Source organism: Harmonia axyridis, chromosome 6, assembly GCF_914767665.1.
Source record: "Harmonia axyridis chromosome 6, icHarAxyr1.1, whole genome shotgun sequence".
Taxonomy (NCBI): domain Eukaryota; kingdom Metazoa; phylum Arthropoda; class Insecta; order Coleoptera; family Coccinellidae; genus Harmonia; species Harmonia axyridis.
In genome coordinates, this window is record NC_059506.1 from 38,287,428 (window position 1) to 38,314,285 (window position 26,858).

At 34.6% G+C, this 26,858-nt stretch overlaps 3 protein-coding genes across 7 annotated transcripts in view; 1 reads left to right on the forward strand and 2 right to left on the reverse strand.

Annotated features, from left to right (window-relative positions):
• The window catches only part of LOC123681900 (cGMP-dependent protein kinase, isozyme 2 forms cD4/T1/T3A/T3B), a 132,056-nt gene that overhangs the window by 101,301 nt on the left and 3,897 nt on the right, over positions 1-26,858 (reverse strand). Inside the window, exons 1-2 of one of the 2 annotated variants that reach the window (XM_045620253.1) lie at positions 10,941-11,305; positions 3,686-4,497 (exon numbers count right to left, since the gene is read on the reverse strand). In XM_045620253.1, the coding sequence (XP_045476209.1) occupies positions 3,686-4,086 (401 nt within the window). In that variant the 5' untranslated portion in view covers positions 4,087-4,497; positions 10,941-11,305. Of the gene's footprint in view, positions 1-3,685; positions 4,498-10,940; positions 11,306-26,858 lie in introns of those variants that run through there. The other variant, XM_045620252.1, reaches the window with a different exon arrangement.
• Positions 322-2,740, reverse strand: LOC123681901. 2 transcript variants are annotated; one of them, XR_006747726.1, is made up of 2 exons: positions 2,653-2,740; positions 322-461 (listed from the first exon to the last, which is right to left on the reverse strand). XR_006747726.1 is itself a non-coding variant. In XM_045620255.1 (2 exons), the coding sequence occupies exon 1, from the start codon at positions 2,555-2,557 to the stop codon at positions 1,025-1,027; it is 1,533 nt and encodes a 510-aa protein (XP_045476211.1). In that variant the 5' UTR covers positions 2,558-2,593; the 3' UTR covers positions 322-461; positions 658-1,024. The 2 variants fall into 2 exon arrangements, 1 of the variants encoding a protein (XP_045476211.1); XM_045620255.1 differs by lacking the exon at positions 2,653-2,740 and adding an exon at positions 658-2,593.
• Positions 9,720-26,858, forward strand: part of LOC123681902 (dorsal root ganglia homeobox protein) — a 108,003-nt gene continuing 90,864 nt past the window's right edge. For all 3 annotated transcript variants that reach the window (XR_006747727.1, XM_045620256.1, XM_045620257.1), the window contains exon 1: positions 9,720-9,880. Coding sequence is in view for 2 of the 3 variants with exons in the window: in XM_045620256.1 (XP_045476212.1) it covers positions 9,866-9,880 (15 nt within the window). In the remaining variant the exon portion in view is untranslated. The remainder of the gene's footprint in view (positions 9,881-26,858) is intronic.

Sequence of the window (26,858 nt, forward strand, 5' to 3'; positions counted from 1 at the left end):
ATTAGTTCAAAATATAATAATATGTTGAAATCTTTATCGAATACGGTTTCAAGCTCCTTTCATGAAACCGAACGGTCAACAAAAAATAGAATTCGGAAATATAATAATGGTTAAATAGTTCAAGGTTACATATCACGGCGAGTCACTCTGATAATACCGGTATCTTATCTATAATTGAGCGAATATTGTTTTTTAAGCTCTTTATATAGAAGTCGAGTTGGCTGTCAAATCCCAGGTGGTAAGGCGAAAACAATCAGATCAGATGTTTACATGTGAACGTAACGATTTGAGTTGAAATTGTACAAAACGTTTTGTTGTGAATTCTTCTTCTTCTTCTTCTTTCAAGGTTACCCTTATTGGAAGGGCAATTTGGGCTCGACCGGAGGTCATGTACCCAGTCACTATATTACTATTTCTCCCCTTGTTCCCAAGGATGGAAAGGATATTTGACGTACACAGGGCTAGAACATCACATACATAATGTTAGTTACACATAAACTTACATTCGATTGACTACAATTTCAACCCTGAGGCTTTTAAAAAACTAGTTAAACGCTCTATAATCTTAATCGACTGGCTAAAAACGACATCGTTCACACTAATTGGGCATTTTATTCCCAATTGTGTTAATTTATAGTATAATATATCACAGTTTACCCTGTTCAGCTGACAATTAAACAGTATATGTACTATATCTCCGTATTCTGCACACTGACAATTAGGACTATCGTATACTTTTATTTTAAATAAATGTTCCGGAGACAGGCAATGATTGGAACGCAATCGCATCATCGTTGATACACTGTATTTGTCAACCGTCATCTCTGTCTTGCCTTACCGTTTTGTAGTGTTTTAATGTTAATTTTTGAATTGGTTTAAGAAAGGTTTCAGATAGTAGAATTATATCTGGATTAAAGCTCTTTGCAATGTTAATCATATTTTCATAATTCGAATTTATAGATCTAATATTCTATTGTATAATTTTTATTTTGTTTGTCATTAGATTTTTTTTTTTTTTATTATTTTAATTATCTAAATTGATTTCCATATCGTCTTCTTCGTCATTTTTAAATTCGTCTGTTGTCTGATGAACGATTGCTGTAGCTTGTATTATTTTATAATCTTGATGTAGTTGAATTTTTCTATTGTTACTATTAGGTGAATTTTTAAAATAATGGGGGAGAAGATAATTTACTTGCGCTGATTTTTTTGGTTGTGAGTTGTTTGAGTCGTTATCGATTATATCGAAATTTTCTTTTCTAGAATTATTTTTAAGTTCTTCCCAATCGTAGGGGATATTATCATTACATTGTGAATCTATTAAACATTTTTTATGTTCTTCATGATTATATCCCGGTATTTGTGGGGGTGGTCTTTTTCTTTGAATGGGTGTGCTGACTCTACGTGTGTTGTTGACGGTTTGTGTTTGTCTTTCTTTAACTTTCTGAGCGTACGATTGATTGTTAATGGTAGCTGGTGTTCGTATAATATTTTCATCAGTTCTGTTATTTTTTGTTAGATTTGGAAATTCTTTGTCATTCGCGTATAAATTTCTACTATTGTTTTTCAAAATAATATTGGCTTCAAAGTAAGTGTATTTATGAACTGCCATCGCCTCTTTTATTCTTTTTTGTCTATCGAATTCCGGACAAATTCTATCTACTGCAGAATGGTTTTGACTACAGTAAATACAAATTGGTTTTTTTGCTTCGCATTCTGTCTCTTCGTGCTGTGAACCACAATTTCTACACCTTTTTTTACCCCTACACTGTTTTGCTGTGTGTCCATATCGCAAACAATTATAGCATTGAATTACCGGGCTTATATATTGGTCTACATATATTATGTTGTGAAATAGTTTGATGTTATTTGGTAAATTTTTTCCGCGGAATGTAATCACACATGACTTCGCGTCTACGTAAGTCGTTTTACCGTCTATTGTTTGTCGTCTTTTTAAGCGTCGTACCTTTATGATTTCAGATGTTGAATCCGCGTGTTTCATAATGTCTTCCTCGGAGATGCTTAATCCGATATCTGAGATGACCCCCATACTTGTTAACAAATATGAAGGTATGAAAACATCGTAATCTACGAAATTATTTTTTTCCACAAATAAATTTGCCTCGCGTGAGTTAGCAAAGTCTACACCAATTCGATTTCTTCCCTTCCTAGCTATGTTCTTTATATTAAAATTGAAATCATCGTTATCGAAAAACATCTTTCCCAACGATAATGGATCGAGGTTTCCAATATTTCTTGATTTGCTTTGTATGAATACTGTATAAGGTCCCTTATCGGACACCGCATATGTAAAGGATTGTTTATTCGCACTTTTTTTTGCTATTATGTTTTGACTAAGAGATTGAATTTGTGATAGCATTTCGTGATCTCCTTCTTCCGTGGCCTGTTTTTTTAAAATTTGAATTTCATTGTTCAACAATGTTAAGTCTGCAAACGAGAATTTATTCTCGTCTTTCAAGTTATTAATTGTTATGGCTGTTTTAGGGGTAACTGATCTCATTATCCGGGGAAATATCCCCGGATCTTGTATACTCATTTTTTATGATATTATGTCTCTTTTTTTCCGTCAATATAAGAACAATTCAATATATTTATTCAAATATAGTCAATCAAATATTAGTTTTCACTCACCACCAACGATAGCACTGAGGATTTAGTTGTAAAACACTTAGGGAAATTTTTTCGCCCGCTTTGTTTCGCATCTAACCTCGGAATCCTTGTTGTGAATTGCAGTAGCCTTGGACTATAGAATGAAATTATTTTCACCGTAATCTTTCAATTTTGGTTAGTTTTGAACACTGAACGGAATTGAGAGAACCAGCAATTATAAGGTGACAAAATTGGCTGATAATAATAAGTAGAAAAGATTTGACCCAAGGAAACTATACGTTTGTGGTGAAAAACTATGATTTATGGGCAGTATGTTATGTTTATATCTGGAGGCTCTAGCAATAATTAATAATAATAATAATAATATATATTCATCATCAAAGTTTACATATACATAAACATACATATGAGGGACTAATGATATGAATATTCAAAAAATTGATTGAAATAATTACTCTATTCCACGCATTTTGTATCATTATGCACTTAGAAGTAGTAATATGGCACCCTGATTTTAAAGAATATTAACAGACACTGCAAATCCTAGACCGTACTGAATTTCATGAAATAACTGCACAATATTTATTCATTTTCTTTTGCGTTCCGACTTGCATGATCATTAGCCATAACTGTGCTTCAAAGCTACAAAACTCTATAAGAAGAAACACATTTTTCGATTCAATAGCAGATTTGCACAGGATTTTCTCACAATAATCTTTTACAAACATTAAAATGCTAGAAAATTTCCGGGTGAATTCTATGTCATCTACAAAGCCACATCATCACGATACTGATGTTTAACAGATATTGTGTTGTATATTATAGTGTAACAGGTTGTTGCCCGATTGGTTTAAACTCTTTAATTCATCTTTAAGGTATTGGATATAGCATATTTATTTCACAGTTTGTTCATTATTCTGCAAAGTTTGAAGTAACTTCAACCTTACTTTTAAATTACGTTTAGACAATGAAATCAGTTGTCGAATTGGAGTTTTGTCTCCAAGAACAAGTCAAGCTGAAAAATCGAAAAAGTAAGATAGAAAAAGCAACTTACGCCTCATCCTTCTCGTAGGTCCGGAAGGTCTTCTTCGACATCTCCCAGACGGACTCCTCGTTCTGCGGCTCGGCCGAAATGCCGGCCCTCTGCTTCCTCCTCTTCTGCTTGTCATCCTTGCTCAGTATCTTCGGACTGGCCGGACCGCAAACACTAAAAACACTCTGAAACTTGTCCAGCTGACTCCTCAACTCGGCCAACTCGCGATCCTTGGCCGCCAACTCGGCGTTCAGCACCATGATGTGCTCGTCCTTGACGGCCAGCAGCTTCTTCAGCTCGGCCACCGGGTCGCCCATGTCCGAATCCATCAGTCGCGTTATGGGCTGCGGCGTAGCCAGGTTGGGCGCTTCCTCGTCGTTCAGGCTCGACGAGAAGCACAACGTGCTGAAGCAAACTCGCATATAACCGACCGAGACCGATCTGCGTGCGGAGCGCGAGTTTTTCGGGTACGTGAACGGACGATCGACGTGCTAATATCTCTCCCTGGACCTGGGCCAAGAAGAACGCCGGGATCGGGTTAACAACTCGCGGTTTCGCGCGCGCGAGGGAAGGAGTTGCCAAGGAAAATCGGGATCTCGAAGGTTTCGATTTTTTTTTTGGTTTAAAGGGAAGGACAGCGGTCGGGAACGCTGGCGGAGTGGTACTGATGATGGTGCTAGGTATCGGATACGATCGCGCGGATTATCAGCCGATAACGATAGCGGTGTCGAAGGCGATTTTTTTTTGTTCCTATTGTTTCGAACTTGTCACGTTCGGACGTTGCGTGGATGTTGCTTTGTTCGTTTTTTCGTTGTTGTTGTTGTTGTTGTGACCTGGAAATTGACTTAGATTAGTTTAGGGTTTATTGTTTGCTTGAATTGAACAAAATATCGAAGAAAAAGGTTAAATTGTGTCGATAGAGTAATGAACATAGATAGAGGGAGTGTAAGCAATTTTTACATGTCCCCAACATGGTTAGATTACGTTGTCGGATTGTGATATATTTTCGAATCCACAATTTTACTATATCATTATGAATGTATATTATATTGAATGAATTATATTTATTCGAGTGATTCCCGATTAAATATGCAAATTTGAATATTTGGAATCAGATATTTTTCCTAATTGTCGAATTCATAATGAGCAGAATATTTATTATTTTCTGCATCTACCTGCTGAAATCCAAGGTTTGGCAACTATTGCTCTTTTAGTGTTACGGTTGTTTCACGTCGTTTGGCGCGCTTGAAGTTTGTTTTCTGAATTTCTGATATATTTAAGTATTTATTTCAATATATTTTGAGTTAATATGAAACGTTGATTCACTATGGGACATCAGAAGTGCGTTCTCTATGAACTCACGAATTGAGTGAAATATCGTATCACTGATATGTTTCCATTTCCGCGCGCTTCATGTCAAAATTGATAGTTCATGTTGGGGACAAAATGTGCGCACTGAAAATGACATATGCTTCCTCTATCTATGTTCATTACTCAGAGGAGAAATTGAAACCTTATAAATTCGAAAAAGGCGAAAAATGGAAATGAAAAGCTCTTATAACTTCTTTAATATTGGTGCTATAAACATGAAACAAAAACATTCTACAGCCACTTCTTTCAATAGAATTCATTGGTGTTGTCATTTGTTATTTTTATTGTAATAAGTTTTGTGTTTATAACACAAACTTGTAAAATGTTAATAGTAAACCATTAAAATTTCTATTACAAATAAAATCGTTTTTTTTTTCCCTTTCAATAATATATTGACATGATATACATACAAATTTCTTATGAAACTATGAAAATCATCAAAAATCTATGGTAATCTTCAACTTCAGACAATTAAAATATTCGGTGGCCACCAAGCTCTCTGGAATTAACAACACCGATAGATTTTTGTTATGACCACATTAAAAAAAAAACATTTATCAATTCGAAAATGTTGAAAAGTTGAAAAAATCTAACGGTTTTAAATCCGGAGACCTTGGTGGCCACCGAATATGTTAATAATCCGAAGTCACAGTTTATCATAGATGGGAACTTGATTGATTGTTTTTATACGTTGACAAGACATTTGTATCGAATTGCGCACCTTCACTTTGCGTTCACTCCACTGAAACATTCGACCGTTACAACAGAAAACTACGTAGTAAACCCATTTCGGATTTCAAACACTTATTTTTTGCGAAAAAAGACGAATAACTGTGAACTGGCGAACGATCAAGCGAAACGACCGAATTTTTCGATATCCTAGTCTTACGGTCAGAAAAATGGTAGTTGCACGAACAAAGGTCTTTGAAACCGATAAAACAATTACTCAACCGTTTCGTACTAATTTAACTTATCGCGGTTCTGTCTGTTGATTAGATCGGGCCACTAGATGTGTTTGTGTCTATTTCGAGGATTTATTTATTATATTTGGATGTGTTTTATCTGCGTATCAGGCCAAGTACGGATTAATTCCTGTTATGGGAATATAATATAAGATTGCATTTGAACTGTGTTTTGAACTCTAGTATGAGCTTTAGCTGTCGTTTCCTTATAACGGTTGTTTTTTTTCGAGGTATATAACTTTAAGTTGGCATTACTGTTCGAGATGGCGACGGATTTAACAGCTGTCAAGTGATTTATTCTCAGTTTGGTTTGGCAATTCATCATGAATACACTCACGCCTGAAAAACGCTTGCAAATAGTGCAATTTTATTTCGAAAATAATGGCTCTGTGCGGAATACGTATCGCGCACTACGTCCATTTTATTTTGTTTAGCGATGAAGCGCACTTCTGGTTGAATGGCTACGTCAACAAACAAAACTGCCGCATTTGGAGTGAAGCTAATCCTCAAGTGTATGTCGAAACACCGTTACATCCAGAAAAACTGACTGTTTGGTGCGCTTTATGGGCTGGTGGAATCATTGGTCCGTACTTCTTCAAAAACGATGATGGCCAGATTACTAACTTTTTCTTTCCTGAATTGAACAACCATGATGTCCAGGAGCTGTGGTTCCAACAAGACGGCGCAACATGTCACACAGCTCGTGCCACAATCGATTTATTGAAAGACACGTTAGGTGACCGCCTAATTTCACGTTTGGGACTTGTGAATTGGCCTCCAAGATCTTGTGATTTAACACCGCTAGACTACTTTATGTGGGGCTATGTAAAGTCATTGGTCTATGCGGATAAGCCACAAACCCTTGACCATTTGGAAGACAACATTCGCCGTGTTATTGCCGATATACGGCCACAAATGTTGGAAAAACTCATTGAAAATTGGACGTCCAGATTGGACTATATCCGAGCCAGCCGTGGCGGTTATATGTCAGAAATCATATTTAAAATGTAATGCCACAAGATTATCTTGCGGATAAATAAAATTCATGTCAATCGAATAATCCATCGTTGTTTTATTGCAATTTAAAGTTCTATAGCTTTGAAAATAACACCCTTTATTTGGACGTGTTTTATCCACTAGATGTGTTTGTGTCTATTTCGAGGATTTATTTGTTATATTTGGACGTGTCTTATCTGCGTATCAGGCCAAGTACGGATTAATTCCTGTTAAGGGGATATAAGATTGCATTTGAACTGTGTTTTGAACTCTAGAATGAGCTTAAGCTGTCTTTTTCTTACACCATTTGCAGCCTTGAGCATTATGTACTTGATAAAACTTTTACTCAAAATTTTACTACATGAAAAATATATCTACTATTCTTCGTTTCTTGTCCAGGCCTTTTCAGGTAAACTGTGAGAGCAACATACTTTGAATCTATTACTACGCCACATGAATCTTACATATTACAACATACATAGTTCAACAAAGATCGTCTACGATATTGATGAATCTTCCATCTCTATATGGGAGTTGTTCTTTCGTCTATAAGAATGCTTCATAAGCTAACTCCTTTGGTAGAACGCTCAGAGTATTAAAAAAGATAGAGGCATATGTCATTTTCAATAAGCAAATTTTGTCCCCAACCTCAACTATCAAATTTGACATGAAGCGCGCGGAAATGAAAACATATCAGTGATACGATATTTTACTCAATTCGCGAGTTTCTCCACAAAGAACTCACTTCTTATGTCTCATAGTGAATCAACGTTTCATATTAACTCAAAATATATTGAGATGAATACCTGAATATATCAGAAATTCAGAAAACAAACTTTAAGCGCGCCAAACGATGTGAAACAACTGATGACATTAGGAGAGTAAAAGTTGCCAAACCTTGATTTTCAGCAGGTAGATACAGAAAATAATTATTCTGCTTATTTTAAATTCGACAATCAAAAAAAATATCGGATTCCAAATATAAAAATTTGCATATTTAGTCGGGAATCACTCAAATAAATATATTTCATTCAATATAATATACATTCCTAACGATATAGTAAAATTGTGGATTTGAAAATATATCCCAATCCGACAACGTAATCTAACCATGTTGGGGACATGGAAAAATTGCGTAGACTTCCTCTATATATGTTTATTACTCTATGGTTAACATGATCAACAATCAACATGATTTTCGAAAACTCTTCTAATCATCATTACCATTTTTCTACATAAACAATTCAAATACAATTCAATTGTCCCGCTAGCTAGATCGTACAAACAAAACGTCGATCAATTGGGCTATCTTAATTCCATAAATAGACAACAAACACCTCGATTACCAACGACAAAACGCGATACGCCCAAATTGTCGGCGTCGTCAATATTTGGACGTCGTAAACAAACTTTGTTTTACGATTCCTGGCTCCCCGTGTGTTTTCAATAGAGCACAACTCGCGCCGCAATATCCGAATAATTCGTTCAAATATTTGCCAGTGGCCGAGCCTATATGCCGTAAAATTTTAACGATGCAGGCGCCGAGAAAGACGGAAAAAAATCGCCTGTGACTAGATCGGGGCGGTTTTATGGCTTTTCGGAAATTTAGCTCGCTACGACGCGGCAAGATGATCGTAAAGATTTTTGGAGGATTTGTTGGTAATTCGGAGTCGCAGGAATGCGCATTAAAGGTTGTAAGTTGCACTTTAAACGAGCCGTAATATCTTTGTGGACAAGGAGTGTTTATAACCTGAAGATATAAAGAAGGATTATTAATTTATTGAAACACGGCAAATTTTACACTTTGGTTTTTTATTTTCTCTTTCCTCGCAAATTATCTCCACGTTTATGGAAAAAACATATTGTGACAGCTGACGTCCCTGGAAAGGGATAACCAGAAGTCAGGAGCTCTCCAATGGCCTCCTCTAAAATGAACCAAGGCTATATTTAAACTGATTCGAAATGTAACCTGATGAAACCACAGTGTTTTTGAAACACGTAGAGTAATAATCATATATAGAGGATGTATACGTAATTTTTACATGTCCCCATCATGGTTAGATTACATTGTCGGATTGTGATATATTTTCAAATACACAATTTTACTATATCGTTATGAATGTATATTATTTTGAATTAAATATATTTGTTTGAGTGATTCCCGATTAAATATGCGAATTTGAATATTTGGAACCCGATATTTTTCCTAATTGTCGAATTTATAATAAGCAGAATATTTATTATCATCTGTATCTACCTGCTGAAATCCAAGGTTTGGCAACTTTTGCTCTCCTAGTGTCATCGCTTGTTTCACGTCGTTTGGCGCGCTTGAAGTTTGTTTTCTGAATTACTGATATATTTAGGTATTTATTTCAATATATTTTGAGTTAATACGGAACGTTGATTCACTATGGGACATAAGAAGTGCGTTCTTTGGGGAGAAACTCGCGAATAGAGTGAAATATCGACTGATATGTTTTCATTTCCGCGCACTTTATGTCAAACTTGATAGTTCATGTTGGGGACAAAATTTGTTTACTGAAAAAGACGTTTGCTCCCTCTATCTATGTTTATGAGACCTGAACTGAAGTCAGGAGTTCAGTGGCCTCCAATGGCCCCCTCTAAAATGAAAACTTCCGAATTCATGCTAGTCCTTTCCCCCTTTTTTTTTTTTGATACTGTGTTTTTTCACTAGGTTTTTTCAATGAAATGAACTGATTTTGCAGATTCCTGTTCAGATACTTCATCATAGCACCAACAGCCTAGAATTAGACTGAAATTGATTCAACTATGACTCGAGATACCTTCAATAAGTTACTTCAAATCACAACTACAAGAAAAACAGTCAACCAAACGAGAAACAGTATGAGCGATGAGTACCTCAAGGGTAAGTCAAAATATACAAAAATTCAATTTCGCAGCCAAATTGTTCGACAGCGTTGAAAAATTCCGAGTTTTTTTAGCTTACTAACTTTTCGCCTACATTCTCAGAGGTCGTAGATTGTAACTTGACGCCGCAATACTCGAATCTCGGCAATAAATGAAGAAATTCTACTTCTACGTTTTCTGATAGCATTGATTGTTTAGAACTTCCTACTGCTATTTAAATTGAGTGTAATGTACGATATTTGAACGAGAGAACAATAGATTTATGGTTGTTTCTTATCAGGGATTATGAAAATGTTTGATTTTATCCCACCAAAAGTAGAAATAATTTCTCTAACGAGATTAATCGATTTTTAGATTTAATTATTCACGTAAATTCAATTCGGATTCAGTATTTTTCGAATCCAAAGGGGATTCCAATGAGTTTACCGTCTTTTGTAATCACTAAAACCAGTTTTGGTATTTTTTTTATATCGTCTCAAGAATGACAAAGACACCGAACAGAAATAAAGCAAGTAGGCGTTTGTTAGTAAACTATAAATTTGAGTACGATCAAATAGAGCTCGCAGTTTTCGAGTCTTCAGATCCTTCTTTTTCACAATTGTTGTTGAATATTTCCCTCCTGTCAAAAATTTGTATATGGAGAACAATTATCGAAAATTACAGCGATAATTGCATTGTAGGAAGCGAAACAGCACTGCGATAATTGTTCTGTTCATAGATGCATAGTTTCTATGCATCTTACACAGATCGAATCTATGGCAATTCCATTCTACATCAGTTTGACAAGTAATGTAACAGTTTATTCGGGAAATATTCCCCCGAATTACACTCGTGCATCAAAATGACCGGATGATTTCGCATTCCAGCGTGTTTTCTTTGAAAAACTGCATTCCGTCATTTTCATTTTTGGAGAAAGAGCCCTCCACCTTCGGTGTCGGGCTTTTTCTTCAAAAAATGAAGATGAACTCATGCAGTTTTTATGACAACACGCTGTCATGCAGAATTATCGGTAATTTTGATGCACTTGTGCAATTACTCACGAAAATTGCCATTCTTACCTTAATAGGCTCTTCTTTTCAGTCCCAGTTCAAATCATTTATTTATTTCATCGAACTCGTAAAAACCCGCCACCAAAAAAAAAAATCGCGAATTCAACCAATCACGATCCGCTTTTCAGACCACAGAATAACTCGTATACCCCGGACGCTCTCTATGCACAAAATCGACGCCCGTTTTGTTGTGGCGACTTGAAGCAAGCTTTCGACGTTCACGTGTCGATGCACAGACAAGAACTGGACCTGTCCAATCATTTATCAGTTACTTAAAAATCGCCCCTCAACTCATCTGTTTTGCTCCACGTGAAGCAATTATCCCGCCACGGCCTACTGTTCTTCTGCGTACTCGCGGATTCGCAATTAATCGGTGTGTGTACGCAGGACCGGGCCAAGGGCGTGGATCCTGCCGCGGATCGATAGATCCCGGCAGGAATCGCGGTCTTCGGACGGCGTCGAGAATGTTCGGAACCGCGGGGTTGGGTTTAGGGGTTAGTCAAGGTGACGTTTTTTGGATGTGGTTCTGTGGGGGTCTGTGGTCGACGATTTTGAGGTTATATGTCAAAGTGACGTTTGATGTTAATATGGTTCTATGGTCGATAATTTTGAGGTTATATGTCAAAGTGACGTTTGATAAAACTATGATGATATGACTATGGGTCTGTGGCGTAAAGTAATAAACATAGATAGAGGAAGTATACGCAATTTTCACATGTCCCCAACATGGTTAGATTACGTTGTTGGATTGTGATATATTTTCAAATTCACAATTTTACTATATCGTTATGAATGTATTTTCTATTGAATGAAATATATTTATTTGAGTGATTCTCGATTAAATATGCAAATTTGAATATTTTGCATCCGATAGTTTTCCTATTTGTCGAATTTATAATAAGCAAAATATAATTAATAATAAATTCATTATCTTCTGTATCTACCTGCTGAAATTCAAGGTTTGACAACTTTTGCTCTCCTAGTGTCATCGGTTGTTTCACGTCGTTTGGCGCGCTTGAAGTTTGTTTTCTGAATTTCTGATATATTTAGGTATTTATTTCAATATATTTTGAGTTGTAATGAAACGTTGATTCACTATGGGACATAAGAAGTGCGTTCTTTGTGGAGAAACTCGCGAATTGAGTAAAATATCGTATCACTGATATGTTTTCATTTCCGCGCGCTTCGTGTCAAATTTGATAGTTCATGTTGGGGACAAAATTTGCTTACTGAAAATGACATATGCTCCCTCTATCTATGTTTATTACTATGAGGTCTGTAGTCAACAATTATTGAGGTTATATGTCAAAGTGACGGCTAGTTTGATCATCGAAAATGGGGAGATATTATATTTCATTAGTTGGGAGCAGAATGAATTAAATTATGTGAGATTATTCGTGTGAAATAATCAGGTGTAAACCAGCGTTGATCCGCAAATACGATCTATTGGTTTTGAAGAAGATTCATACAAAATTTAAGTATGAAAAATATAAAAATATTCAATCATTTCATTTGGCATAGCACACTAAATTATAGAAGTTATACTAACAAATCTGGAATGGAGCAGAGGGTTTTTTTTGTATATCTTATATAAAATTGAAAAATTTTGTCAATTGATTTAGATATTCTGAAAAATGAAGGAAAACGAATGAAAATTGTTTTTTTTCTGGAAATTTGTAAAATTGCGATGAGATCTCCCGTCCATCCCTGGTTTATGTTCGATACGACGATGCGCCGAAAATTTATGACTGAAAGCTATTAAAACATCACCGAATGTTTTCTATGCAAACAGACTGGAATCGAGAGTGCCGCGTTTTAAGCAAATTAAAACTGTCGATCCTTTGAAATACGACCCATGTAATTGCGTGATTCATTACAGGCTACTTTGATTATTCGAAATCGATGTTTCATGTTTCGACGATATACATACCTTCGCAACGAACGGTTCCAAAAAAAAAAAATTGAAAAAAAAAAACACCGAGTTTTAAAGGCTTGATTAAATTGGACTGCCTATTCAATTCCCGATATTCTCAAATCTCTGTGATATGTTTAGATGAAGTTGCTTATATGGTCACCCATCCGGATGCTGATCCCGTCCAAAATTGCCTAGCTACCTTAGTAGTAATTTTTTTTGCTTTTTGTAGTGATATGATCCTAACGAAATTTCGCATTTGTATTGTTTTTTATTAATGCTTTTACCTGGCATCGACTGAATAGGTCATTGGCCAGTGTTGTTCTACTACGTCTCACTAATAACGATTGTTTAGATATTTAGCGCTGAATACGGCAAGATGACCTGAAACGAATTTGGCTATCAGAAATTTTAAATACTTATAATGTTCTTACAATTGCAAGAATTTAATTGACAGATACGATCATGTGATTCAACAGCGCGAGTTTATTTTATTAAAGATCATGTGAAAAATTGAGGTCTATCAAGTAAATCCAGGAGAATTGAAAAAATACACGCTTCAATAACATTTAGAATTTGTTGGATTGTTTTATCAAAATCAGCGTTTCTATACATCATACAGTATCAAGTACTGAGTAGATTTTCAAGCTACTTGGCTTGAGTTTGACTTGATTTCAAGACAAGTTCACGTCAAGTAGTAGTTTTTCAATCTCAGGTCTAGTCAAGTATTTATTTATCATACGGAACTACTGCATTTTTAGCAGTTTTATTGTGTAGTGTCACATCAATAAGAAAATGATGAAATGAGAAGGATCCTAGCAAAAAACACTTTTATTTATGAAACTTTCTGTATAAAAGAACCGGAAATATCAATTTTTTGAAATAGAACCATAAATTTAATCACTATAAATCATAACAAAACGATAAATAATATAAAATAAAGTTTCTCAATGTTGAGAAAATGAGAAACCTCCAGCCTTTGTTTGATTCCATAATTTTCCATCCAGAATCTGAGACACATGAGGCATCTTATAGATTTGTCGCCTAACCTATTGCGGGTTTTTGTTACTGTAAGAGCAGCTCTGGAAAATTGTCTTTAAACAGGATCTGAAGATGGTGGCCTTGATAAAATCCTTGGCCAAGTTTGGAAAGGTTTTTGTGAACTACCAAAATCTACGAATGGATTTCATAGAAATATGAGAAAACTACTAATAAAGTCACACTGGCGAATGCTTCAGTCTCTCGGCGTTCGAGGAATCCCCTTATTTAGTCTAAGCGGGCACGAGATTGCAGAAATATATGCCGTGCGACGCGTGCATATCAAGCTCAAGTAATATCAAATAGCTTGATATCAAGTCAAGCAATAAATATCTAAAATCAAGTCAAGTCAAACCCAAGTATGTAATTTTCACGAGCTTGATTTTCAAGTCAAGTAGTTGGTTAAAATGTCAAGCTATTTGGCTTAATGAATCCCAATATTCAACAATTTCTAAACGTCGTTGAAGCGTGTATATTTCCATGATTAAATGACAAAACCTACCGCAAATGACATAAAAAATTTCAAAAAATAATGAGCACTATTGCCATTCTAACCATTCCAAAATCTATCCCATTTCTTGGAAAATCCTAAAAAATAATTTACACCTAGCTCCCTTAGTTTCAGAATTGCTGAATGAATGCTGAATCGATTTCAAAATCAATGCAAATTATATCGCTTCCACAATTTCGAATCTCTGTCGAGAAACCAGAATTCCACGAACATTTTCTCGTTTATTTTGGTAGAGCTCGTGTATCTTATCATCATGACCGTCTGCATCTCACTTACACGTTCTCAACCTATGATCAGCCGTTGTGAATAATAATAATAAAAATAAAAAAAAAATACTGATATCACGACCGGTAGAGACAAGTAGACAAGTTGTTCTATAAATAGAACCAACAGTGCCCATAGAGTAAGAATTTGACCTTCGCTGGCGCTTGTCATCGTCTAAGGCTGCCACACAGCTCACGATTTGGATAGAAGTCCTTCCACACTCTGTTGATATTTAGAGGACTGGACTGTTTTCAATTCGACTCAATTTGCTTCATTATTTCTTATATGAGACTTTAATATCTCATTGAATTTGTAATTTGTAACTCTTCACTCATTAAGTAAACCCATTTTTTTTTAAATCCTGCTTTAATCGTCAACATAATCATCTTCAGTTTTCGAAATAAACAATCACTTCTTTCTTTTAGAACCAAAAAATTGAATAAAAATATTAAATGTTTCAAAATTTATGTCGGATTTTAGAGAGTTAGATATCCATTAAAAATTTTTCTTATACAGATATAAATGTGACTTCTTTTCACACATATTGGGTTAGGTTCATAGAGTAATAAACATAGAAAGAGGGAGTATACGCATGTCCCCAACATGGTTAGATTACGTTGTCGGATTGTGATATATTTACAAATCAACAATATATCCACAATATTACTATATCATTATGAATGTATACTATATTGAATGAAATATATTTATTTTAGTGATTCCCGATTAAATATGCAAATTTGAATATTTTGAATCCGATATTTTTCCTAATTGTCGAATTTATAATGAGTAGAATATTTATTATTTTCTGTATCTACCTGCTGAAATCCAAGGTTTGGCAACTTTTGCTCACGTAGTGTCATCCGTTGTTTCACTTCGTTTGACGCGCTTGTAGTTTGTTCTCTGAATTTTTGATATATTTAAGTATTTATTTCAATATATTTTGAGTTAATATGAAACTTTGATTCACTATGTGACATAAGAACTGCGTTTTTTGTGGAGAAACTCACGAATTGAGTGAAATATCGTATCACTGATATGTTTTCATTTCCGCGCGCTTCATGTCAAATTTGATAGTTCATGTTGAGGACAAAATTTGCTTACTGAAAATGACATATTCTCCCTCTATCTACGTTTATTACTCTGAGGTAAGGTTCAAAAGAGAAAATATTTTTTAAATAATGAATACTTTTTTTAACGACGAACTGATGGGCTGATTTGACCCATTTACGAAAACAAGAAACCCCTAAAAAATATGGTAATTATTGTGACGAAATGGAAGCCGCACTGTATGAACCATAGAATGTCGAAGTTATTCGGCAATAAATAACAACGCAAACAAAATCGAAGAAGCGCATGAATGGAAAGCTATTTTTATCGACGGCAAAAGCGCAGTATACGATTATGCATGTGCCATTCAGCAATAAAACCGATATCTAGATAGTTTTTCCAAGTTTCGCGTTCCCTCCGAACACAGAATATATATAGGTGTGTATAGATACCTACCGTATATTCAAGGTCGCCGAGTCAAAGCGCTATCTATCGCTCCATCTCCGTCTGGTCGAACCCGATTTTTCCCGTATTTATAGACGGACGGCGAAAATGCTAATGCTGAGCATAAATAAATAAATCAGTCCGAAGAATGGTATTGTGGCTGATCCTTTGCTCACTTCCATTTATCGGTGATGTAACCGTGCTAATAATAACGATTTGACCGCACTGGTTATCTCTTGACACGCTGTAAGGTATATTCGGCTGATAATAATTGACGGTCGAAAATAGGGATTCGTCGAGTCAAGTAGCCGTGGATCCCTGGTCCAGAGAAACCGTGTGTTTCTTTGTTTTTGCGTTTTCTGGTCCTAATTTCGGGGATGGCGAGCAAAGACAACGTTTTCTAGGAATTGTGCAGGTCGCATTCTCGAGGCTGCTTATACTCTTTGCGACAAGATACGGACTTGAAACCTCAACATGTTTTAGATCACAGTTCGATCTTCAAAAAACGTTTTTGTTGGAGGGAGCTGGGACCAATGTTTTAGGAGATATTAACGATTATTGTGTCAAAATTCAATTTTAACGGTTTTTTAAACTATAAGTTCTACCAACAATCGGTGAGCGGTGTTACAATAGTTGAGCTCCAATTAGCAAAATTCCGTACACTTGAAACCTCACTATGTTTTAGAGCGGAACATGAAGTTTGGAAACGTTTTAACGATTTTTAGAGGCAAATTCAATTTTTTCCCAAATTTCGAGTTCAAATTTCTTTAAAACTGGGAGCTCTACGGAAAATCGGTGAGCAGTGCCATAACTGACGATCACTGATTAACCGAATTTCGATCTCACCTGAAAAATTTTTCGTCCAAAAATTTTCGTAAAATTTTCTATACCTGACCCTTAGAAAATTTTCTGAAAAATAAAAGTTTCTTCATGGGAATATTGTATCATTTTATTGATTGATTCGACTATGTAGATTACGAAAATGCTTACAGTTGGGCGATCAGTACATTAATACATAAATTATAGGCAAAAATCTGTAATTTTTAAAGAAAAAATTGATAATTTTCCCGAAGCTGCCACTTCTTCTAGACATGGGCTACACACTTGAAACCTCACTATGTTTTAGAGCGGAACTTGAAGTTTGAAAACGTTTTTATTTGAATGGCCTGTGACGAATGATTCAGGAGATATAACGATTTTTAGAGGCAAATTCAATTTTTTCCCAAATTTCGAGTTCAAATTTCTTTAAAACTGGGAGCTCTACGAAGAATCGGTGAGCAGTGCCATAATTGACGATCTCTGATTAGCCGAATTTCGATCTCACCTGAAAAATTTTTCGTCCAAAAATTTTCGTAAAATTTTCTATACCTGACCCTTAGAAAATTTTCTGAAAAATAAAAGTTCCTTCATGGAAATATTGTATCATTTTATTGATTGATTCGACTATGTAGATTACGAAAATGCTTACAGTTGGGCTATCAGTACATTAATACATAAATTATAGGCAAAAATCTGTAATTTTTAAAGAAAAAATTGATAATTTTCCCGAAGCTGCCACTTCTTCTAGACATGGGCTACGCACTTGAAACTTCACTATGTTTTAGAGCGGAACTTGAAGTTTGGAAACGTTTTCATTTGAGGGATCTGTGACGAATGATTCAGGAGATATAACGATTTTTAGAGGCAAATTCAATTTTTTCCCAAATTTCGAGTTCAAATTTCTTTAAAACTGGGAGCTCTACGAAGAATCTGTGAGCAGTGCAATAATTGACGATCTCTGATTAGCCGAATTTCGATCTCACCTGAAAAATTTTTCGTCCAAAAATTTTCGTAAAATTTTCTATACCTGACCCTTAGAAAATTTTCTGAAAAATAAAAGTTTCTTCATGGGAATATTGTATCATTTTATTGATTGATTCGACTATGTAGATTACGAAAATGCTTACAGTTGGGCGATCAGTACATTAATACATAAATTATAGGCAAAAATCTGTAATTTTTAAAGAAAAAATTGATAATTTTCCCGAAGCTGCCACTTCTTCTAGACATGGGCTACGCACTTGAAACCTCACTGTGTTTTAGAGCGGAACTTGAAGTTTGGAAACGTTTTTATTTGAATGGTCTGTGACGAATGATTCAGGAAATATAACGATTTTTAGAGGCAAATTCAATTTTTTCCCAAATTTCGAGTTCAAATTTCTTTAAAACTGGGAGCTCTACGGAAAATCGGTGAGCAGTGCCATAACTGACGATCTCTGATTAGCCGAATTTCGATCTCACCTGAAAAATTTTTCGTCCAAAAATTTTCGTAAAATTTTCTATACCTGACCCTTAGAAAATTTTCTGAAAAATAAAAGTTCCTTCATGGGAATATTGTATCATTTTATTGATTGATTCGACTATGTAGATTACGAAAATGCTTACAGTTGGGCGATCAGTACATTAATACATAAATTATAGGTAAAAATCTGTAATTTTTAAAGAAAAAATTGATAATTTTCCCGAAGCTGCCACTTCTTCTAGACATGGGCTACGCACTTGAAAAATCACTATGTTTTAGAGCGGAACTTGAAGTTTGGAAACGTTTTTATTTGAATGGCCTGTGACGAATGATTCAGGAGATATAACGATTTTTAGAGGCAAATTCAATTTTTTCCAAAATTTCGAGTTCAAATTTCTTTAAAACTGGGAGCTCTACGAAGAATCTGTGAGCAGTGCCATAATTGACGATCTCTGATTAGCCGAATTTCGATCTCACCTGAAAAATTTTTCGTCCAAAAATTTTCGTAAAATTTTCTATACCTGACCCTTAGAAAATTTTCTGAAAAATAAAAGTTTCTTCATGGGAATATTGTATCATTTTATTGATTGATTCGACTATGTAGATTACGAAAATGCTTACAGTTGGGCGATCAGTACATTAATACATAAATTATAGGCAAAAATCTGTAATTTTTAAAGAAAAAATTGATAATTTTCCCGAAGCTGCCACTTCTTCTAGACATGGGCTACGCACTTGAAACCTCACTATGTTTTAGAGCGGAACATGAAGTTTGGAAACGTTTTTATTTGAATGGCCTGTGACGAATGATTCAGGAGATATAACGATTTTTAGAGGCAAATTCAATTTTTTCCCAAATTTCGAGTTCAAATTTCTTTAAAACTGGGAGCTCTACGAAGAATCTGTGAGCAGTGCCATAATTGACGATCTCTGATTAGCCGAATTTCGATCTCACCTGAAAAATTTTTCGTCCAAAAATTTTCGTAAAATTTTCTATACCTGACCCTTAAAAAATTTTCTGAAAATAAAAGTTTCTTCATGGGAATATTGTATCATTTTATTGATTGATTCGACTATGTAGATTACGAAAATGCTTACAGTTGGGCGATCAGTACATTAATACATAAATTATAGGCAAAAATCTGTAATTTTTAAAGAAAAAATTGATAATTTTCCCGAAGCTGCCACTTCTTCTAGACATGGGCTACGCACTTGAAACCTCACTATGTTTTAGAGCGGAACATGAAGTTTGGAAACGTTTTTATTTGAATGGCCTGTGACGAATGATTCAGGAGATATAACGATTTTTAGAGGCAAATTCAATTTTTTCCCAAATTTCGAGTTCAAATTTCTTTAAAACTGGGAGCTCTACGAAGAATCTGTGAGCAGTGCCATAATTGACGATCTCTGATTAGCCGAATTTCGATCTCACCTGAAAAATTTTTCGTCCAAAAATTTTTGTAAAATTTCCTATACCTGACCCTTAGAAAATTTTCTGAAAAATAAAAGTTTCTTCATGGGAATATTGTATCATTTTATTGATTGATTCGACTATGTAGATTACGAAAATGCTTGCAGTTGTGCGGTCAGTACATTATTTCATAAATTATAGGCAAAAATCTGTAATTTTTAAAGAAAAAATTGATAATTTTCCCGAAGTTGCCACTTCTTCTAGACATGGGCTACGCACTTGAAACCTCACTATGTTTTAGAGCGGAACATGAAGTTTGGAAACGTTTTTATTTGAATGGCCTGTGACGAATGATTCAGGAGATATAACGATTTTTAGAGGCAAATTCAATTTTTTCCCAAATTTCGAGTTCAAATTTCTTTAAAACTGGGAGCTCTACGAAGAATCTGTAAGCAGTGCCATAATTGACGATCTCTGATTAGCCGAATTTCGATCTCACCTGAAAAATTTTTCGTCCAAAAATTTTCGTAAAATTTTCTATACCTGACCCTTAAAAAATTTTCTGAAAAATAAAAGTTTCTTCATGGAAATATTGTATCATTTTATTGATTGATTCGACTTTGTAGATTACGAAAATGCTTACAGTTGGGCGATCAGTACATTAATACATAAATTATAGGCAAAAATCTGTAATTTTTAAAGAAAAAATTGATAATTTTCCCGAAGCTGCCACTTCTTCTAGACATGGGCTACGCACTTGAAACCTCACTATGTTTTAGAGCGGAACTTGAAGTTTGGAAACGTTTTTATTTGAATGGTCTATGACGAATGATTCAGGAGATATAACGATTTTTAGAGGCAAATTCAATTTTTTCCCAAATTTCGAGTTCAAATTTCTTTAAAACTGGGAGCTCTACGAAGAATCTGTGAGCAGTGCCATAATTGACGATCTCTGATTAGCCGAATTTCGATCTCACCTGAAAAATTTTTCGTCCAAAAATTTTCGTAAAATTTTCTATACCTGACCCTTAGAAAATTTTCTGAAAAATAAAAGTTTCTTCATGGGAATATTGTATCATTTTATTGATTGATTCGACTATGTAGATTACGAAAATGCTTACAGTTGGGCGATCAGTACATTAATACATAAATTATAGGCAAAAATCTGTAATTTTTAAAGAAAAAATTGATAATTTTCCCGAAGCTGCCACTTCTTCTAGACATGGGCTACGCACTTGAAACCTCACTATGTTTTAGAGCGGAACATGAAGTTTGGAAACGTTTTTATTTGAATGGCCTGTGACGAATGATTCAGGAGATATAACGATTTTTAGAGGCAAATTCAATTTTTTCCCAAATTTCGAGTTCAAATTTCTTTAAAACTGGGAGCTCTACGAAGAATCTGTGAGCAGTGCCATAATTGACGATCTCTGATTAGCCGAATTTCGATCTCACCTGAAAAATTTTTCGTCCAAAAATTTTCGTATAATTTTCTATACCTGACCCTTAGAAAATTTTCTGAAAAATAAAAGTTTCCTCATGGGAATATTGTATCATTTTATTGATTGATTCGACTATGTAGATTACGAAAATGTTTACAGTTGGGCGATCAGTACATTAATACATAAATTATAGGCAAAAATCTGTAATTTTTAAAGAAAAAATTGATAATTTTCCCGAAGCTGCCACTTCTTCTAGACATGGGCTACGCACTTGAAACCTCACTGTGTTTTAGAGCGGAACTTGAAGTTTGGAAACGTTTTTATTTGAATGGCCTGTGACGAATGATTCAGGAGATATAACGATTTTTAGAGGCAAATTCAATTTTTTCCCAAATTTCGAGTTCAAATTTCTTTAAAACTGGGAGCTCTACGGAAAATCAGTGAGCAGTGCCATAACTGACGATCTCTGATTAGCCGAATTTCGATCTCAACTGAAAAATTTTTCGTCCAAAAATTTTCGTAAAATTTTCTATACCTGACCCTTAGAAAATTTTCTGAAAAATAAAAGTTTCTTCATGGGAATATTGTATCATTTTATTGATTGATTCGACTATGTAGATTACGCAAATGCTTACAGTTGGGCGATCAGTACATTAATACATAAATTATAGGCAAAAATCTGTAATTTTTAAAGAAAAAATTGATAATTTTCCCGAAGCTGCCACTTCTTCTAGACATGGGCTACGCACTTGAAACCTCACTATGTTTTAGAGCGGAACATGAAGTTTGGAAACGTTTTTATTTGAATGGCCTGTGACGAATGATTCAGGAGATATAACGATTTTTAGAGGCAAATTCAATTTTTTCCCAAATTTCGAGTTCAAATTTCTTTAAAACTGGGAGCTCTACGAAGAATCTGTGAGCAGTGCCATAATTGACGATCTCTGATTAGCCGAATTTCGATCTCACCTGAAAAATTTTTCGTCCAAAAATTTTCGTAAAATTTTCTATACCTGACCCTTAGAAAATTTTCGGAAAAATAAAAGTTTCTTCATGGGAATATTGTATCATTTTATTGATTGATTCGACTATGTAGATTACGAAAATGCTTACACTTGGGCGATCAGTACATTAATACATAAATTATAGGCAAAAATCTGTAATTTTTAAAGAAAAAATTGATAATTTTCCCGAAGCTGCCACTTCTTCTAGACATGGGCTACGCACTTGAAACCTCACTATGTTTTAGAGCGGAACATGAAGTTTGGAAACGTTTTTATTTGAATGGCCTGTGACGAATGATTCAGGAGATATAACGATTTTTAGAGGCAAATTCAATTTTTTCCCAAATTTCGAGTTCAAATTTCTTTAAAACTGGGAGCTCTACGGAAAATCAGTGAGCAGTGCCATAACTGACGATCTCTGATTAGCCGAATTTCGATCTCACCTGAAAAATTTTTCGTCCAAAAATTTTCGTAAAATTTTCTATACCTGACCCTTAGAAAATTTTCTGAAAAATAAAAGTTTCTTCATGGGAATATTGTATCATTTTATTGATTGATTCGACTATGTAGATTACGAAAATGCTTACAGTTGGGCGATCAGTACATTAATACATAAATTATAGGCAAAAATCTGTAATTTTTAAAGAAAAAATTGATTATTTTCCCGAAGCTGCCATTTCTTCTAGACATGGGCTACGCACTTGAAACCTCACTATGTTTTAGAGCGGAACATGAAGTTTGGAAACGTTTTTATTTGAATGGCCTGTGACGAATGATTCAGGAGATATAACGATTTTTAGAGGCAAATTCAATTTTTTCCCAAATTTCGAGTTCAAATTTCTTTAAAACTGGGAGCTCTACGAAGAATCTGTGAGCAGTGCCATAATTGACGATCTCTGATTAGCCGAATTTCGATCTCACCTGAAAAATTTTTCGTCCAAAAATTTTCGTAAAATTTTCTATACCTGACCCTTAGAAAATTTTCTGAAAAATAAAAGTTTCTTCATGGGAATATTGTATCATTTTATTGATTGATTCGACTATGTAGATTACGAAAATGCTTACAGTTGGGCGATCAGTACATTAATACATAAATTATAGGCAAAAATCTGTAATTTTTAAAGAAAAAATTGATAATTTTCCCGAAGCTGCCACTTCTTCTAGACATGGGCTACGCACTTGAAACCTCACTATGTTTTAGAGCGGAACATGAAGTTTGGAAACGTTTTTATTTGAATGGCCTGTGACGAATGATTCAGGAGATAAAACGATTTTTAGAGGCAAATTCAATTTTTTCCCAAATTTCGAGTTCAAATTTCTTTAAAACTGGGAGCTCTACGGAAAATCGGTGAGCAGTGCCATAACTGACGATCTCTGATTAGCCGAATTTCGATCTCACCTGAAAAATTTTTCGTCCAAAAATTTTCGTAAAATTTTCTATACCTGACCCTTAGAAAATTTTCTGAAAAATAAAAGTTCCTTCATGGGAATATTGTATCATTTTATTGATTGATTCGACTATGTAGATTACGAAAATGCTTACAGTTGGGCTATCAGTACATTAATACATAAATTATAGGCAAAAATCTGTAATTTTTAAAGAAAAAATTGATAATTTTCCCGAAGCTGCCACTTCTTCTAGACATGGGCTACGCACTTGAAACCTCACTATGTTTTAGAGCGGAACTTGAAGTTTGGAAACGTTTTTATTTGAATGGCCTGTGACGAATGATTCAGGAGATATAACGATTTTTAGAGGCAAATTCAATTTTTTCCCAAATTTCGAGTTCAAATTTCTTTAAAACTGGGAGCTCTACGAAGAATCTGTGAGCAGTGCCATAATTGACGATCTCTGATTAGCCGAATTTCGATCTCACCTGAAAAATTTTTCGTCCAAAAATTTTCGTAAAATTTTCTATACCTGACCCTTAGAAAATTTTCTGAAAAATAAAAGTTTCTTCATGGGAATATTGTATCATTTTATTGATTGATTCGACTATGTAGATTACGAAAATGCTTATAGTTGGGCGATCAGTACATTAATACATAAATTATGGGCAAAAATCTGTAATTTTTAAAGAAAAAATTGATAATTTTCCCGAAGCTGCCACTTCTTCTAGACATGGGCTACGCACTTGAAACCTCACTATGTTTTAGAGCGGAACATGAAGTTTGGAAACGTTTTTATTTGAATGGCCTGTGACGAATGATTCAGGAGATATAACGATTTTTAGAGGCAAATTCAATTTTTTCCCAAATTTCGAGTTCAAATTTCTTTAAAACTGGGATATCTACGAAGAATCTGTGAGCAGTGCCATAATTGACGATCTCTGATTAGCCGAATTTCGATCTCACCTGAAAAATTTTTCGTCCAAAAATTTTCGTAAAATTTTCTATACCTGACCCTTAGAAAATTTTCTGAAAAATAAAAGTTTCTTCATGGGAATATTGTATCATTTTATTGATTGATTCGACTATGTAGATTACGAAAATGCTTACAGTTGGGCGATCAGTACATTAATAAATAAATTATAGGCAAAAATCTGTAATTTTTAAAGAAAAAATTGATAATTTTCCCGAAGCTGCCACTTCTTCTAGACATGGGCTACGCACTTGAAACCTCACTATGTTTTAGAGCGGAACATGAAGTTTGGAAACGTTTTTATTTGAATGGCCTGTGACGAATGATTCAGGAGATATAACGATTTTTAGAGGCAAATTCAATTTTTCCCAAATTTCGAGTTCAAATTTCTTTAAAACTGGGAGCTCTACGAAGAATCTGTGAGCAGTGCCATAATTGACGATCTCTGATTAGCCGAATTTCGATCTCACCTGAAAACTTTTTCGTCCAAAAATTTTCGTAAAATTTTCTATACCTGACCCTTAGAAAATTTTCTGAAAAATAAAAGTTTCTTCATGGGAATATTGTATCATTTTATTGATTGATTCGACTATGTAGATTACGAAAATGCTTACAGTTGGGCGATCAGTACATTAATACATAAATTATAGGCAAAAATCTGTAATTTTTAAAGAAAAAATTGATAATTTTCCCGAAGCTGCCACTTCTTCTAGACATGGGCTACGCACTTGAAACCTCACTATGTTTTAGAGCGGAACTTGAAGTTTGGAAACGTTTTTATTTGAATGGCCTGTGACGAATGATTCAGGAGATGTATAACGATTTTTAGAGGCAAATTCAATTTTTTCCCAAATTTCGAGTTCAAATTTCTTCAAAACTGGGAGCTCTACGAAGAATCTGTGAGCAGTGCCATAATTGATGATCTCTGATTAGCCGAATTTCGATCTCACCTGAAAAATTTTTCGTCCAAAAATTTTCGTAAAATTTTCTATACCTGACCCTTAGAAAATTTTCTGAAAAATAAAAGTTTCTTCATGGGAATATTGTATCATTTTATTGATTGATTCGACTATGTAGATTACGAAAATGCTTACAGTTGGGCGATCAGTACATTAATACATAAATTATAGGCAAAAATCTGTAATTTTTAAAGAAAAAATTGATAATTTTCCCGAAGCTGCCACTTCTTCTAGACATGGGCTACGCACTTGAAACCTCACTATGTTTTAGAGCGGAACATGAAGTTTGGAAACGTTTTTATTTGAATGGCCTGTGACGAATGATTCAGGAGATATAACGATTTTTAGAGGCAAATTCAATTTTTTCCCAAATTTCGAGTTCAAATTTCTTTAAAACTGGGAGCTCTACGAAGAATCTGTGAGCAGTGCCATAATTGACGATCTCTGATTAGCCGAATTTCGATCTCACCTGAAAAATTTTTCGTCCAAAAATTTTCGTAAAATTTTCTATACCTGACCCTTAGAAAATTTTCTGAAAAATAAAAGTTTCTTCATGGGAATATTGTATCATTTTATTGATTGATTCGACTATGTAGATTACGAAAATGCTTACAGTTGGGCGATCAGTACATTAATACATAAATTATAGGCAAAAATCTGTAATTTTTAAAGAAAAAATTGATAATTTTCCCGAAGCTGCCACTTCTTCTAGACATGGGCTACGCACTTGAAACCTCACTATGTTTTAGAGCGGAACATGAAGTTTGGAAACGTTTTTATTTGAATGGCCTGTGACGAATGATTCAGGAGATATAACGATTTTTAGAGGCAAATTCAATTTTTTCCCAAATTTCGAGTTCAAATTTCTTTAAAACTGGGAGCTCTACGAAGAATCTGTGAGCAGTGCCATAATTGACGATCTCTGATTAGCCGAATTTCGATCTCACCTGAAAAATTTTTCGTCCAAAAATTTTCGTAAAATTTTCTATACCTGACCCTTAGAAAATTTTCTGAAAAATAAAAGTTTCTTCATGGGAATATTGTATCATTTTATTGATTGATTCGACTATGTAGATTACGAAAATGCTTACAGTTGGGCGATCAGTACATTAATACATAAATTATAGGCAAAAATCTGTAATTTTTAAAGAAAAAATTGATAATTTTCCCGAAGCTGCCACTTCTTCTAGACATGGGCTACGCACTTGAAACCTCACTATGTTTTAGAGCGGAACATGAAGTTTGGAAA

Bases quoted from the DNA above. Each gene is read 5' to 3' on its own strand.
- LOC123681901 (XM_045620255.1), bottom strand. From the start codon at position 2,557: ATGAGTATACAAGATCCGGGGATATTTCCCCGGATAATGAGATCAGTT.